The 16,191-nt window shown below is 39.3% G+C and overlaps 1 protein-coding gene across 3 annotated transcripts in view; it reads left to right on the top strand.

The window, feature by feature from the left end:
- Positions 1-16,191, top strand: part of DSCAM (DS cell adhesion molecule) — a 476,818-nt gene that overhangs the window by 58,259 nt on the left and 402,368 nt on the right. For all 3 annotated transcript variants that reach the window (XM_054820229.1, XM_054820238.1, XM_054820247.1), the window contains exon 2: positions 15,053-15,370. In XM_054820229.1, the coding sequence (XP_054676204.1) occupies positions 15,053-15,370 (318 nt within the window). The remainder of the gene's footprint in view (positions 1-15,052; positions 15,371-16,191) is intronic.

Raw genomic sequence — 16,191 nt, 5'->3', positions numbered from 1 at the left:
AAGGACTAAGGTAGAGAACTTTAGCCTAGCAGGTCTTAAGAAAGAACAGTTTTCAGGACACACAGGTAAATGCAGTGTACTGGGGAAACAGGTCTGACGCAGCCTTAGCAAAGGAAAGTCATACTTTGCAAATTGTTGCGATTTTTTTGAGGTAATCGAAGCAACTGGGTAAGGAGAATGTAGTCAGTATAAATTAACTAGATCTTTAAAAAGAGTTCATCAAAGTGTCATATCAAATAGTATGAAAGAAAGATGCCATGGGGTAAGAGTGGTCTTCATGTAGATTAATGATAGGCTAGAAAAGAAATAGGAAACAAATAATTGAATTTCATGCCGGAGAGAAAACACTGTCAGGGATCTGTGCTGGTTTATGGGTTGTTCAACATATGCATAAATGAACCGAAGAAGGTTATAAATATAAGTCTTCTGATGGAACAGTATTCAAGAGAGCCCAACTTGCACATAAGTAGAGCTGGAAAGAGAAAGATCATACAATAATGGGGAATAAAATGGTATGTGGGGGAAGAAAATGAGCGCAGAACACTGCAAACAGAAAAGGTAATTCTAGTTAGTTGTGTAGTATTGGACTTTAAATTAGCTGTCACCACTAGGAAAGGATTGTGACAGACTCTTCCCTAAACATCCTTTATCAGCCACTGTTGGAGCACAGATGATGGGTGCGTGGACATTTGCTATAACATCCTGTTCTACTGTTATGCAAAAAAGGTACTGATTTTTTTTTTTTTCAAAGAAACTGAAGACTTAAGAATTCTTTTTCTTTTCGCTAAGATTTATGTAGAACATTGTCATCCTACTGCCAAAAGTGATACCAAAATAAATGAGTCTGTGCAGCTATTCTTAAGGCATGGTCTTTGTAAAGTATTCTGCTGGGGAAGCTGGAAGGGAACAGATTTGTTTAGACTGAACTTGCAACAATATAGTAAGAGATACATATTGCTGCTACTTTAGCTGTGCAAGTTTTAAACAATATTTCACTTGGGTCAGTCCCTCACTGTAGGTTGTTGATGGTACTTACTATACCTTTGGATACCTTTATCAAAAAGCTTTTGTAGATCAGCTGGTTTAGTGTATATAATTGGAGAAGAGAAATACATACGAAAGCTGAGTCCGCAATGTAAAGATGGTAACATTGCATACTAGACTGGTAGATATTTATAAATTCAGCTACAGTGCACATTACTTTATGTAATGATGTTACAAACCCTAAGAGATCTGCTGGAAAGAAGGTGCAAGGACTTTTTTTCTCATCACACTTGAGCGAGGAGGGGATATGTTATTACTTATATTTTAAGTCACTGGAAAACACAGGAAAGGCCCAAGCACAAATTATCACTGGTATTTAAGTGTTCAGATTTCACCGAAGTTCAAAGAAAGCTGAGTTTTGCTATTGTTGGGCTTTGAGGCTCATGATTGCCTTGATACGATACAGGCAGCCTAGTGAGGGGACTAAAACAGAACCCAAGAATTTCCATGGCACAGCTCAGCATTTCACATGCTTATTTTTCAGGTAAACAAAGAGGCCTTCAAGACAAACTAGTCTTGTATTTTGTCAAGAGTATCTAGAATGTAAATGTGTGGTTTATGTTCATTCTGCAGCCATCTTCATAGTATTTTCATATATATTTCTATTCCTTAGCTGATTAGCATGTTATAGCTGCCATTTCCAAACTGAATGTTATCTTGGGATCTTTCAGAATGTTAAAAAAAATCTTAAAACTTATTTTTATTTTGGTGGTATCTCTTCTCCACTTTAGATGCTAAATAAAAATTGAGAGATGTTGTCATTTTAATTTATTTTAGATAGATTTAATATCTTTTTCTTAAAACCTTTCCTCTTCCAGCAAAACCCAACTTCCTGAGATTTTACCTCTCATTGAGTGAAAGAAATGTAATGGATTGTGTGTATTTTGAAATACTATTTTTTTCTGTGCATGCTATCTTGTATAAATTATATAGTAAACCCATGACAAAGAGAGAACTAGACTGCAGTTGTTGAAGTACTGGGCGTTCCATAAGTTATAGTTTGTTTGATTTTGTTAAGAAACAAAATTAAATCTTGAAAACTTGTTGCATATCTGCCTTTATTATCTCTCATATTTTTTTTTTCCTTCTTTTTCTCCAAGTGATAGGTAGAGTGAAAATCTAGTTTTGTTTCTGGTGGTTTTGTTAAAGGTTGCAGTAATTTGTCATAGCTCTAATCTTCTATAGCACTAGTCATGAATGCCACTACATTTTGCTTTCTTTTCATTTAGTGAGTTCTAAACAAAAATTAGTACATCCTGGTGATCTCAAAAGCAGTTTAGGAAAAAATGTGAGCAATAACCAAATGCTAATGATGCTTCTTTTCTTCATTATGCCTTGTTGTGTTGTAGTATTTGAGCTACTTAGTGCCTACCTAAGTACTGGTTTTATTTTGATGCTTACTAGAGCCAAATCACTTCAGGAACCTTTCAGCAATTTCATTATTAAAATAGTCAGTATTACGTACAACTTCTGTTTGCTTTGCAGAAGTGAGACTATCTGCTTAGATCTACCGTACTGACTGGCTGTGCTGACCAGAAGTAATTTTTATGTGGTTTATGTGGGTTTCCCCCCGCCCCGCCCCCCTTTTATTCCCTCCCCTTTTTTTTGAACTCTGCATTACTTGAGAGGCATCCCTCCAGCAAGGCAAGCAGCTGTGCCCTCTTCACTCCATGTTCCTTGGCTGGTGCTGTATATGGTGCATGGGGAAGGGCTGCTCTTATCCCGCAGTTGGGCTCTTGCTGTGACTCAGCCAAAGCCAGCATCGCCTAATACGACAAGCAAACTGTCAGAAAGAATACAGTCAAATTGAGAACTTGTCCCCATGGGTGGAAAAACGTAGCACGGTTGCGAAGTTGCATTAGTGCATCAAAATGCTTAAGATGTGCTGCATGTTCTACAGTGGTTTGAAAACATAGAGCAGACCAGGAAATCCACTCTGCTCTTGAAGGGGTTTTCATCCAGGCAAGGATTTGCCCCACAGAGCCATTTCGAGAGCCCAGGGGTTTGGTCCCTTCAGAGTCATTTGCAAGGGTGTGTGTTGTCTTGCCTGTGACTCAGGAATTTTTTCCATTCGTGCATTTGCAGGTGCCCTGACTTGTTCTGCTTCTGCAGACTTGTTAAATCACTTGCAGTTAAGCCTGAGATGAAACAGAAAGCATCCTTTCTGGATGGGCAGGTGAGGAGCAGTAAACTTATGCTTCCTGAATGGAAATGCTCTTATACCACAATGTTATATGATGATGCACCACGCTAATATTACATTTTGTCCTTGATGTGCTAGTGGTGATGGCGGTGACTTAGAACCATTAAAAGACTACAGGTTTTGTTCAACATTTCCTAATTATGAAACACAGTAGAGTTTAGTAGTAGTGGTCTCTTCAGTAGTGTCTGGAAGAACTCTGTTTTTCAGGCAGCACTGCAGAGGTTGCTCTGCTTGTCCTCATGCTCTGCTTATCTCCGTGGCCCTAGTGGGCAGGTTCTGCATTTTCCTGCATTTTAGCAGGGACTAATAAGTGAGCAAAACAGTGTCTATGTTGGAAATAGTGTACCACCAAAGCTTTGACCTAATTATTTCTGTATTTTCTTTTAACACCAATGTATTCAGCAATGTTTCTGTGTGACTTCTTACAGTAAAACCGTGTGCTTCACATGCTGATGCCTGTCAGCACGTGTTTCAGATTCTCATGCTTGTACTTACTGGATGAGCTTACTGATGGTGTCTATGCAGAAGCTGTGCAGGCTCAACCAAACCCCAAACCTCCATTCTTATCTTTCTTTTTGGGGCAATAGTGCTTCTCCCAGTGCTGAGTCCACCCAAGGAGAACATAGTTTTTCCTCAAGTGGCTGAGCATGGAGGGGTAGTGGGAGGCAGCTGGGCATCATCCAGATCTTTCCCTCTGTTTTCATTCTCCTTCCTCTCCTCTCGTAGTTTTGAGATAGAGCTTTCCATGGTACATGTTCAACCCTCCTTTGGATTTACAGAAACTTGTCAGAGTCTACTTTCAGCTGTGGTAACAAAGATTGCTTCCAGGTTGTAGATGCAGGAGCCCACTGAACTTGTAATTGTTACTACTGAGAGCTCCTGAAGCCTTCTTGAAGGCATGAAAGGAATTAGCTAACGTAGCTTTTGTTGGCCACTTTTGAGGATACTCAGTAGTAACCATGATGCGGAATAACAGAACTGAGAGGCTGGGGTTTATAAATCTCTTGACCTTTTGGGTTCTTTTTTCCTTCTCTAGTTTCCTATAACTTGGTGGTTGGAAGGCTTGCTTGCTCTGGTGGGAGACTAACTCTGGCAGTAGGGCTCGCTCACTCACTGCAAGTGGAGGTCACCCACATGAAAAATAAGATAATAAGAACCCATGCCAGAAGGGTATCCTTGCTGTTTTCTGCATCCAGATGAAAGATCTTGCAGGCTCTGGCTTGCGTGAGTTATTGGAGGATTCATCTGGGATGTGGGAAAGATGACAGAGATGTGACCAGACTGTGGGACTCATCATGTAACTGACTGCTCTGGTCTAAAATGTACCCTCATATAATTTTGTCAAGCATCTTGCCGCTTAATTACTTTCACTGAAAATTTTGATCTGTTTTACTTTCATCTTTGTGTGGAAGAAATCTTTTTTTTTTTTTTTTTTTTTTAGTTTTGACTCTTTCCTGCACAGGTACAATGAGAAGTATGCTAGCCTTTGATTAGTTGTAGAACTCTGTTGTCCTATTAGGATGTGATGTAGGTGGCCAACAGGACACTATAAGAAAGCATTAGGTCAGCTGCAGCATTTGCAGACAAGGCCCAGACTGAAAGCTCTTAGATCTCAGCCAACAAATCCTTGTAAGTAATGACTCTGTTTATGGAAAAAGTGATATTTGTGTAAATCAGTCAAAAGAAAAGCTATGCAAATATTGATTAATTCAATTTTTCAGAACTCTGTGATACAGCTAATTGTCTTTATTTTTCTTGCTCATAAAATTTTTTTGTGAGAAAAAATAAATCCAAGGCTCTTCTCTCTTTTCTCTCTGGTTGCTTTTGGTGTTCTCTCAATGTTTTCTTTATGATAGGAATGAGTGGAGTTGGGGTTATGCATTGGCTCTTGCTTCAAGAAGCAAAGATGCACATTTTTTGCCCCCAAGTTGATGATTATTTATTTGTCTTGTTTCTCAGTTTCTCTCTGTTATCTTAAATAAAGGAAAAAAACCTTACCTACACATCTTACTCCAGTAGTTTGTAGCCCAAACTGGAATGCCTATCCCACATGAATATCTAGTCTTTCATTCAATCCATTACTGAACACACAATTAAAAGTAAGCATTGAATAGGACAAGGGGTAATGGGTTTAAACTAAAAAAGGGTAGATTTAGATTAGGTATTAGGAAGAAATTCTTTACTGTGAGGGTGGTGAGACACTGGAACAGGTTGCCCAGAGAAGCTGTGGCTGCCCCCTCCCTGGAAGTGTTCAAGGCCAGGTTGGATGGGGCTTTGGGCAACCTGGTCTAGTGGAGGGTGTCCCGGCCCATGGCAGGGGGGTTGGAACTAGATGGGCTTTGAGGTCCCTTCCAACCCAAACCATTCTGTGATTCTATGAAATCATAAACAGATTACTCCTTTTTAGCTGATTAAAGGCACCCATCACTTGCATCTATTGCATTTGCCACTCGGTATTTGTCTGTGCACTCAGGTCTCTACAGCACACTACACCAAACCCCACACTTCTCCCCCTTCCAGAGCTGCAACTCATTTGCGAGTTCTGCTTCTTTTTATGGTTTCACCTGAGGACCTTTTCTTTTAATTGTGGAAGCCTGCTTTGATTTAATGGAAGTTTCTGTCCTGTGAGAATGATAAAGTAATACTGTGTGCTTTTTTTGTAGTGATAATTTTTTGTAGGCAAAAACAATTGCATACTTAATTACCCTCATTAGTGGTTCTGATTTTTGAAACTGATTCAAATGAATACCCCTTTGGAATAAAAGGTTGAGCACTGGCACATTGAATCAGAGTAGCAGTTTGAAAAAGCATTTTTTTTTGTTGTTGTTGTTCTTTTTGGTGGACACGTAATTTTGTACTGTTTAGCCCTAAAATACTGGCTACCATTACACAGCATACTACATGGGAAGCATTTCTGCATTGGGAGATTATGTACTGTGGAAAGAATTTTGGCTTTCTGAATGATACCAATTACGCAGTCATATACATTAAAACAGTGCAAAAATTAACCAGCTCATCCATACTTGCTCTAGACTGTATTCTTTTTATGATTCCCCCCACACACCCCACCTCCGCTTTGTATTGCAGTAGCAATCATAACAATTTACAAGACTGGTTTGACATCAGGAAGTCAAACATCCAATAAATGCATTTTATTTCAAATTTTTATTTTACCATATGTTAAGCCAAGTCTCTGGGATGACGACTCACAGTAGGCACCTGCTGGAGTGACATTAGTGAATAACTCAAGTTCTTTCTACAGGACAATTTTGGAATGTTACATTTTGCAAATTTACTCTCTCCTGATTCCCTAAGAACTTTTCTTTGTACGAGGATATAACTGATAATGGGCCTGTCCCAGGCTTTCTTCAGGCTCTCCATCCCAGCTATATGGCCAACCCTTTCTTGTTCCCTTACGGTCTCCTCTCAGGAGGTGGAAGGAGGAGGAGTTCCACGGGCAGAGGGAAGGCCTCTGCCTGCAACTGCCCCGCATCTCCTTGTTCCCGGACGCCATCTTCCCCATCGCCGCTCCCCCGGGGCACCCTCTGCCACCACGCCTGGATATCAAGTCTGGGAGCAATGCCTGGCAGGGAACAACCGGGATTCACTTTGTCATCTAGCTTCATCAGGGTCTCTGATAGCCACCACAAAGAGAAAGCAAGGAGTGTTTTGGTCAAATTCGGAGATTTTATATCTCAAATTGCCGCTCGGAGGTGCAGTGGGTCTCTGCCCTTCCCTGCACTGATTGAGGTCCCTGCGGGGGCTGGGGCTCACGTCAAGCCCAGCGGGTCAGCCTGTCAGGGATGACTAGCAGCTCACCCATGCAAAGCTCACGTTTGAACAAGTTAGCATTTTCTAACGGAAAAAAAAAAAATAGTGAAAAAGGTACTTCACACTTTTGCTTGTTCACTGTTTCGGAAACATCTATAAGAAATATTAGAAAAATGTGTTTTGTCAAGCACTGGATGCTTCAGCATTTGCTGCTGGAAGATGTATTTTTCTGGGGGAAACAAAAAAAGGTTTTTCTGCCCATTATTCTCATGAATACCTGTGATCTGACCAGTGCAGACTTACCTTCCTTTTTGTAAATGACAACTGCAGACAAAAAATTGGGCTTTTCTTCTGCTTTTCTCAGCAATTTACAAGAAAGTAACATTGATCAAGGAGATGAAACTGGCTGACGGCAAACAAATGTTTTTCCCTTGAATCCATTGTTGACTTGACTTAAAACTGTTGTGGGTGCTGGTGTTTATTTGGTGCTTTTGTATGTATTTTTTCTAGTGTAGAAGTTTAATATACTAATCTGTTAATTATATTTGTAATCTCAAATCAGCTTGTGCAATTGATTTCATTTTGTTTTCTGTATTAAAGCTATTATCTTGGTTTTAGCATTCTCTCATCATTTTTCTTTAGTGTTATTTTCTCTTCTTCATTCTTTTAGTTCCTTTTAGTAAGACTTTGCAGTCTGGTCAGAGCATCCTGTGCTGTTTCCTGTTCCCTGAATATTCAATCCTTAACAGTTTAGAGGGGCACATGAAATTCCTGTACAGAGTCAGAATCAAAGCCAAAATTGTAAAAGGGCATTTGTTTTACCCTTACTCTAATAAAATTTATAATATTTATCAACCTTATATGTTAGTCATTAGTTAAAACCCCTAGAGGGAGACATGATCACAGATGGATTATTTTAATGTCTCATCACTCTGATCTTTTCACAACAGCTGAATTAATTTCTCTAGGTCACTTTGCATAGTCTGTTACTTGATAATTGAGTAATGAATACAAAGTTATTGTTTGTAGGTGTCTAATCAGTTTTTTCTTCTTTTAAAATAAGGGCCTTTTTGAATTTGGCAAGGGGAGATGTATTGAAGGAAAGGAGAAAAGGCCTATCTAGCCTTTTTTTTTTTTTTCTTTTTTTTTTTTTAATAAATCACAGTCATAGTGATACATTATGGAATCTTGGAGAAAAAAAATAAAAATTATTCTAAACAGTGAGATAGCTTGCTAGCATTGCACCCTACCACCCACCCAGACTGTCCTCTGGCTGTGTTCTGCACCGAGTGATCTGCATATTTGTCACTGCATTTGTAATGCTTCTACTACTGGTTTGAAAGGCACAGAAATTCAGTTTCATTTATCAGTTCTCTGTGTGTGTTTATGCAAAAAAGATTATCCTAGCATACTATATTGCTTGAATGTTGACAGAGTAATTAACCTGTAGTATGGTCCTGTCAATTCAGTTTCCTTAAACATCATCTACTGTTTAGATGCTTCCAGTCATTTTCTTACAAATGTTTTGGGGTTTGTTTTTTATTGATTGCTTTTTACATGAATTCCATTAAATTGTCTTCCCAAACATTTGTCTCTCACCTTATAATGAATAATCAATATTTTATTTTTGTTTGGTAATGAGGATTTCAATATTTTTCACTGACCATATGGAAAATGGAGCTTAAATTCTGTTCTTTAAATTTCTCAATTTTTTTGTTATATTTGGGTCCCAAAACTTCAGAAAAGTTCAACCTCTAAAAAGCAAATGCATGTTTTAGTAATGCCAAGTGGAATATTCTCCTGTAGATCCGCATACTTTTTTTCTTAGCTTTAAATAAAACAAGATACAAAGGCATTCAAAGGAAGGATAAACTCTGCCTAATAGCCGTATGTTTTTAAGGGTTATGATCAAGATGATGTTTTCTTGCCTGCTTCCTACTCTGATTTCAGGTCAGTGAAAAAGGAGCTGTCTTGCTGATACCAGATCTCTCATGAGATATGGGATCCTGAGGAGTGCCTTTTAAAATCCCTCCTTAAGTGTTAGCATCCTTCTGACTTCCACCAGTCCTGTTACATTATTTTTTTTTTTTCCCTTTTCCTTCCGTTTTGGCAGATAATCTCTCTTTTCTGCCTCTATCTCTTTTTTCTATTCCCTCCCCTTCTGGGGGTGAAGGGGAACATGTTTGTCTGTTTTGCTATGATTATAGTGTTGCTTTTTATGTGCCACCTCTCCCACCAAAACCGTAAAAAGGCTTGGTTTTAAATTTTCTGAAACCTGAAGATGTATTGTGGAATTGCTGGTGTGAGGACTGGCCAAGGATGTGATGCTTTCAGGGTAATGCATGTGCCAGACAGACTGGACTGACAGTAGAAGGACCTGTAACTCTAGACAACAAACATCCACCCAGAAGCTAAAAATATTGGGGCAGTTGTGCTAGCCTTCTAGCCTCCACCTAAGCGGGGTCTTCAAGTAAGATGTCTTAAAGTAAGATGGGGAGTTGTCCTTCTCCCTCTGTAGCTGGTAGAAATGAAGGACCAAGTGAAGTAAGTGATTTGCCCGACCAAAGTGGGGTCTAAGCTGCCTTTAGGTGATGCTTGTCATGCTACATTAGCTGTGTAGGAGGCTCAAAAAAGCTGCTCTCCTAACCTAGGCACAATGTCTGGGGTGTCTCAGGAAAAGGTAACCTGCAGAAGGCACACAGGCTGTGGATTTTTTTTTTTTCTCTTTGATTGGAGCTTGATGGATTGATGAGACTACCTGGGTTCCTAGTCACTTAACTGCTCAGGGGACTGTATCTCATTTTGCTTTGCACCTGCTTTATGTGGCTGAGAAGATGCCTGCAACAAATTTTCCCAACTGTCAGCTTTTACTGGAGTGTGTTGTCCCATCATGGTGCAAAGCGGTCCCAGGCGTCTTCCATTCCAAGCACAGACTGCAACAGTCAGCACTAGGAAGGAACTTTCTGAAAAAAGGGGCGTTCTCGGACCACTGATTTCTGACAGAAATTTGTATTTTTTATGCTGCTGGTATTTAACACTCAGAAATTCTTAAATTTTAAGGTGACACCTTATACAACCTGTTAAATCTAAAGAAAATGCGTGATTGTTGTCCATTTCATCAATCACAACACCACTGAGGAGGAAAAGAGAGGAAATATTAATGTCCGGGGCTGTGGCAAACCTGACATTCCACTGTGAGACAGTTAAGGCTGTTGCTATAAACCTGCTGTAGTGCAGGAGAGCAGTCAACTGCTTAATTACACAATTTATCTTTTCTACTTTGATTTTTATTTTATCTAAATAATCTCAATGGTTTCTGCTCCAGATTTTCACTTTGATTCATATCTTTTATTTTATCTATATAAATATTTCGTGCTGGATTTGATTAATCAAAGGGATGAGAAATAATTGTCCCTTTGTTTTGAAATTGTTATTCATTTAGGATGAAACTTTCCCCTTGCATAAGTATTACAGGAATAGCATTTAGCCTTTGAAAAGGACAGGTAAGGTAATTTAAATATAAGTATCAATTGTTCAGAGACATTTTATTAATATTTTTGAATATGTTGAGTTGTCTGTTGCCCAAAGGTTATTTCAGTTCTTTCAAGAACTGAAGAGAAAACTGGGACTTTAAGTGGTGAATTGGACAATATGGAAAGAAGACTTTGGAAGAATGTGAGGCACAAAAAGTTAGCTTCAAAAATCACAAGCATGTTATTTAAACTTACTAAAACATGAAAGGCAACATGATGAAAAGGAAATGCACAACACCAAGCCTCTGCATTGCATTCTGGTACAGAGTTGAAGAGATACAAATTTTTATTACGTTACGTGTAAACTCCATGAAAGTTTTCACTTTTGGCGTCATTATGGTAAAGATTCTTAAAGGGGGGACACAGACAACAGTGGAGGAAGGGAAGAGGAGGATCTCCCTTGGACAGATAGTTTCATGGTTTGTTTTTGCATGTCTTCTTTCATCTCTTTGTTGCAGCTGATGCTGATCCCTCGAGGACATGAGATCCTACACAGAGCAAACCCAAACCTGATTCAGTCTGGTAGTTTAAATGTAGCATCTTCTCTCTTATGCCTTAGAGACACCTCCTCCCGTCCATTAAAGAGGAGGATTGTGAAGCACCAGTTTCAGCTTGTTTTGTCTTGTGTAATAGACAACGAAGCCTTGACAAATGGCACCCCCATAGGCAGAAATATCAGCAGTGTTATTTGCTAGGCCCTTACAGAAGACCTTCAAGTGCACAGCACGTATATGTGTAGGAGCTGCAGCACCTTGGAGATCTGGAGGAAGGAGTGACAAGCCAATAGAGAATAAAGGTCACCTCTCTACAAACCAAAAAAAGCAAGTCCAGTCTTAGCTATGCCAATAGGTACATGTATAGCAAATGCTAAACCCGGCCTAGATCTGTACGCCTATCTCTGTCCAGTCTGGTTACCTCTACCCAGACTGGCCGTACAGTGCTCAGTCTCACTTTCTGTTTCTGAGTGTGATCGACTTGCAGCCCCACCAACCAGCTTGCTGTGAGATAAGCCAGTTTACTTGACAGGAGATTTCTCAAGTGCTAAAAGAAATTTTGTATCTGGCTGACGTATTCAGCACTTTGCCAGGCACAACGCGGTAGCACTGTCTCCGCTGAAACGCAGGAGAAATTTCCTTGGCTATTATATTTTGTCACTTTCCCTTACTGCTTCAAGTAGTTGAGTCTAAGGAATTTTGACTAAACTTGCAAGAAATGTATCCTTCCCCTTCTGTTGTATGAGTAGGATAATGGTATCTATTTAATCTGAGATTCAGGAAGCGTCTCTTGTCCCGTCTCTATTGATCTGATAAACTGTTTACGTGCTCCTTTAAGTGCGCAGTTAAGGGCATAGGTCTTTGCCTCGTTGCCCTGAAGTGCTTGCAGGTGCAGACTGTTTGTCACCTTGTCACTTCAGCTGGGGCGTCCACCAAGTGCTGCTGAGGTGCAGTCTTCCTCTTGTTTCCCTCAAGTATTATTGGTTTCAGTAATAAATAAACCTTATTTAGGAGGAATCTTTGACTTTCCTTCCCTTGGCCTGCTAACTGATGTCATCTATTTGAAAATGCTGATGTCATCTCTGTCCAGGCCAAGTGTAGTCAGACTCAACTGCAAGCCATTTCAGTTCTGGCTTTAGAGGCATTGTAGAGGTCCATTCCTGCCAAGCAGTCTGTGGGGACAGGCCTGTGCCTGTTTGCTTGGGCCCTCGAATTTGAGCCATAGTTCTGGAGACGAAATACTTCAAAAGTCTTGTTTTCAGAATAGCATTTAGGCAGTTGGTAGAACCTGTCTGAATTTCCCCCCCTTTGTCTTATCTTTATTTTTGTTTATGTTCTTCAGGTATTTCCCTTCACTGTATTATATCTACAACTTTCATCAACTTTCCCTACCGCTCTCCCTTGCAACTTTTAGCCTGAGCTTGCTTCTGCTTACTGTGAAATACGATGTTTAGTTGGATCATATTTTACCATTAAGTAACGTATAATTACATATCGTCTTTGACTTGTCTCAGTTTCAATTAGGTTTTGATATATCACTTGTTCTGTTACTCAGCTAATCACTTTCTTCCTACGGAACATTGCAGAGAAATATCTCTTTAATAAAAGATTCTGAAATCCCATTTTTGTTGTTGAATGTATCCAAGTAGCTTACGCATTGTTTTCCACCACAAAATACATCTGGATTGTCAGCATTGTGTATATGTGTGTGTATTATAGCACTGCAATTATTTTCTAGGGATCTTAGTGTGTTTGTGTCTGCCATTAAGATGAATGTGTACCAGATGCTGTTTTAAAATGAAGCACTATTGTACAGGCTGATGGATGGAAAGTTTGTCAAAAGTAGTGAAAGCTTCTACAGGGGATACAAAGCAGCTGGAAAAATTCATTGTTATGTGCTGCTAGTATGACTCTCTAGTTCAGCTGTGCTGCATTTTGATTAGAAAGTTAGATTCTATGGAAGTGTCAAACATAGTTCCCGATATCCTCTATTTTTATGGCATTTGCAATTTGGTATTCACCTCTTTATTCTCGGCCAGCAAATCTACCTTTCTTTATGTGAATGTCTGTTAAGAAGCAGTATAGCATAATAAAAGTTGGCAAATGCGAACTGTATTTATTACTTCTCTGTGCGTGTCTTGTTGGCCAATGGAAATTAAAATGCCCTGTTGGTTGTTTCACTTGTATTTGTAGAGAATAGCTTGTACAGCAGATGAACAATGCCAATTTTTTTTTAATTTTTTTTTTTAGTTCTCTATTATGTTACCAACAATACTGTTCTCTGCTTCAGAGTATGACTATAATTAGAAATGTGATTATGTAAAAGTGGCACCATCTTATTCAGCCCGGCTTCTTCCTGTTCTTAGTGCTATTATGCCTATTTTTGCTTTCCAGATACCCAAGTTTCTCCTAGGGCTGTGCCAACTAGGAATAATTTGTTTCTTGCAAGGGACTTTATTCTGTACTAGCACCTGTCTCATCTATACGCAGGGATTCATCAGCTCTAATGCTCGAAATTTCTTCTTTCTGAATCTCCAAGTACCTTTCATCCTGCTCTGTGATGCCCATTTATCTGGCTACCTCCTGCATGCCAGAAATCTTTCCCTATTGCTTTAGGAGGGTGTCTCTTACTTTTTTCTTTTTAGAGATTCCCAGAGCCAGTTCCACTCTCTTTTGAGGTGGTCTCTCCTAACAGTCAATACCAAGAAGATATTTAGAAGAGAATATCTTTCCACCTTCTATCTTCTCAAGATGCCAAAAAAGAGAAGGAAAAAATAGACCATTTTGTGCTCCAAGCTACCATAAAACTAAGTGACAGGGGCAGACAAGGCACTTCATGACTTAGTGTTGGAATTGCAAGTTATTTCTGCAGGACAATAGCATCTGTCTTGTGCAAATGAAGACTAACTTTGAAATCTGTCTTGAGGCTCACTTGGGCCTGATGCACTATGGTCACTCTTTCAAAAACTTATTCCTTACTAGACTTTCTTTAGAAAGTCATGTCAGAAACTACTACATTCAAGATATAGTGAAATACGCTAATTTCTGTGTTTGTGTCAAATAAAATTGGCAAGTTTTTTACAAGTTAGCAGTATATGCAAATATACAGCAGAGTGGTTGTATTGGTAATGTCTCCTACTGTTTATTGGAAAAAAAAAATCATGCTTTAAGCTGATATGCTCTCAGACAGAGAGATTTAGGAAGGTGTTTTGGATGAAATGTTGAGGAACCTTCAAACCACCTGGAGCCTTCAAGCCCTCCAGGTAATAGCTGAATAGCCCATGGCAGAAGTGTTCAGAAGAATGAAGGCTAATCTTGTGCTCTGACCAATACTGACTTTTTTCAGTGTTACAGAATTTGCGGTTTAAGGTTGGGAGGGGGACTATAGTCGCATGGATAGCAGAACCGAGATTACCATAAGCATGCTTTGTACATAGGCTTATAGGTCTTCGTTAGAAAGACTTGATCAAATTAGATAATGCATTTATTAAGTTGTATCTGCATTAAGTATAGGTATGCATTATTATTATAAGGAATTATGGGGATGTGTTGATTGCTCAATTCTTTTTATTATTTTATAAATCATTTTGACATGGAAAGACTGTAAAAATAAATTTATAAATACTAACAGAAACTGTGTTCCAGGTAGAAATTTAGTTGCTAGAAATTTCATGGAAGTAGATTACTTCTGGATTTTTGCTGGCCTTTCAAAGAATGCTGCATCAGCAAATGCAAAAGTGATCAGATCTATTTCAGTTTACACTACAAAGCAAGGGATTTCCCATTTTACTTTTGGATGTAAACCACTTAGTATGTGGTTTAATCTGGTGATATTTTCTTCTAAAATGAAAAACATTTTATGGGAGCTTGTATTAGGATCCAGAGGTTTTGATCACCTTCCCTAGGTATTGTGTTTGATTTTGTGGCAAGTGACAGTCAAATTGTTTCTTATGTGTGAAATTTCTTAGGTTTTCAAGGTCTGTTCTTTTTCTTTTTCTGTCTTGCAGTTTTCAGTGAAGATCTACATGCCAGTCTATATTTTGTCAATGCATCTCTGCAAGAGGTAGTGTTTGCTAGCACCACAGGGACATTGGTACCCTGTCCAGCAGCAGGGATCCCCCCTGTGACGCTCAGATGGTACCTAGCAACGGGCGAGGAGATCTACGATGTCCCAGGGATCCGCCACGTCCACCCCAATGGCACTCTCCAAATTTTCCCCTTCCCTCCTTCAAGCTTTAATAACTTAATCCATGATAACACTTACTATTGCACAGCTGAAAATCCTTCAGGGAAAATCAGAAGTCAGGATGTTCACATTAAGGCCGGTAAGTACAGTCTTTAATTGGCTTCAAATGGGCTTGAGGAGACAGTAAACCTGGGTGTTTCAGACAAAGAGTAGCACCAGCTGTGAATCAAAGATAGGCCAGAAGCGTAATGTCTGAACTCTTCACAATATTAAATAGTGGATTCTTCCCTCTCCTCCCTGATTTTATTTATTTTGGTGGTCAAAAGTTAGTTTTCCAAAGATCATAATCAGTTGAGCTTCCGCACAAGTATAAGGAAAAAATAACTGATAATGAAATCATTAATCAGATCATGCTTACTCATCAAAGAGCTGTGAGAGAAAAAGATGCAGTCTTTGGATTTTGTAAAAGGGCTGGAAGAAAAGAGGAATGCTTGCCTAATTACATCCCTTCCCATTTGCTTGTATTCAGATGTGCTTTGTTTTCAGAGAGAAACTTATGTCCTGTGTAGCGATTCAGCATCTGACATTGGTCCATAGGCAGTGCTTTCTGTTTAAGCCAAAAGATGCAAATAAGCCTAATGGTTTTGCCTCTGTTTTCTATACTGACTCTGCGCAGGCTGGGTCAGCCAGTGGAGAATTAAGAGTGGGATCAAAATCAGGCCTTTTGTTACAACACATAAACACATGATTGCATAGTTTTTGAAGGTTTTGTCTACACGCTTCAGTTAATTAAAACATTCAAACAAACAAACAAAAGCTAGTCTGGGAGCTGACCCTTGGCTAATACAAATCCTCATAACCTCTTTGTTGTTGGTGGAGCTATGCTAGTCTTTTCTCAGGAGAGAAGTAACTTTCCTTTGGAGATGTGCCTACACAGGACCTACGTAGGGAAAACTGTGA

Source organism: Grus americana, chromosome 1 (assembly GCF_028858705.1).
Source record: "Grus americana isolate bGruAme1 chromosome 1, bGruAme1.mat, whole genome shotgun sequence".
Taxonomy (NCBI): domain Eukaryota; kingdom Metazoa; phylum Chordata; class Aves; order Gruiformes; family Gruidae; genus Grus; species Grus americana.
The sequence above is the reverse complement of the archived record's forward strand: the minus strand, read 5'-3'. Positions and strand labels throughout refer to the sequence as shown.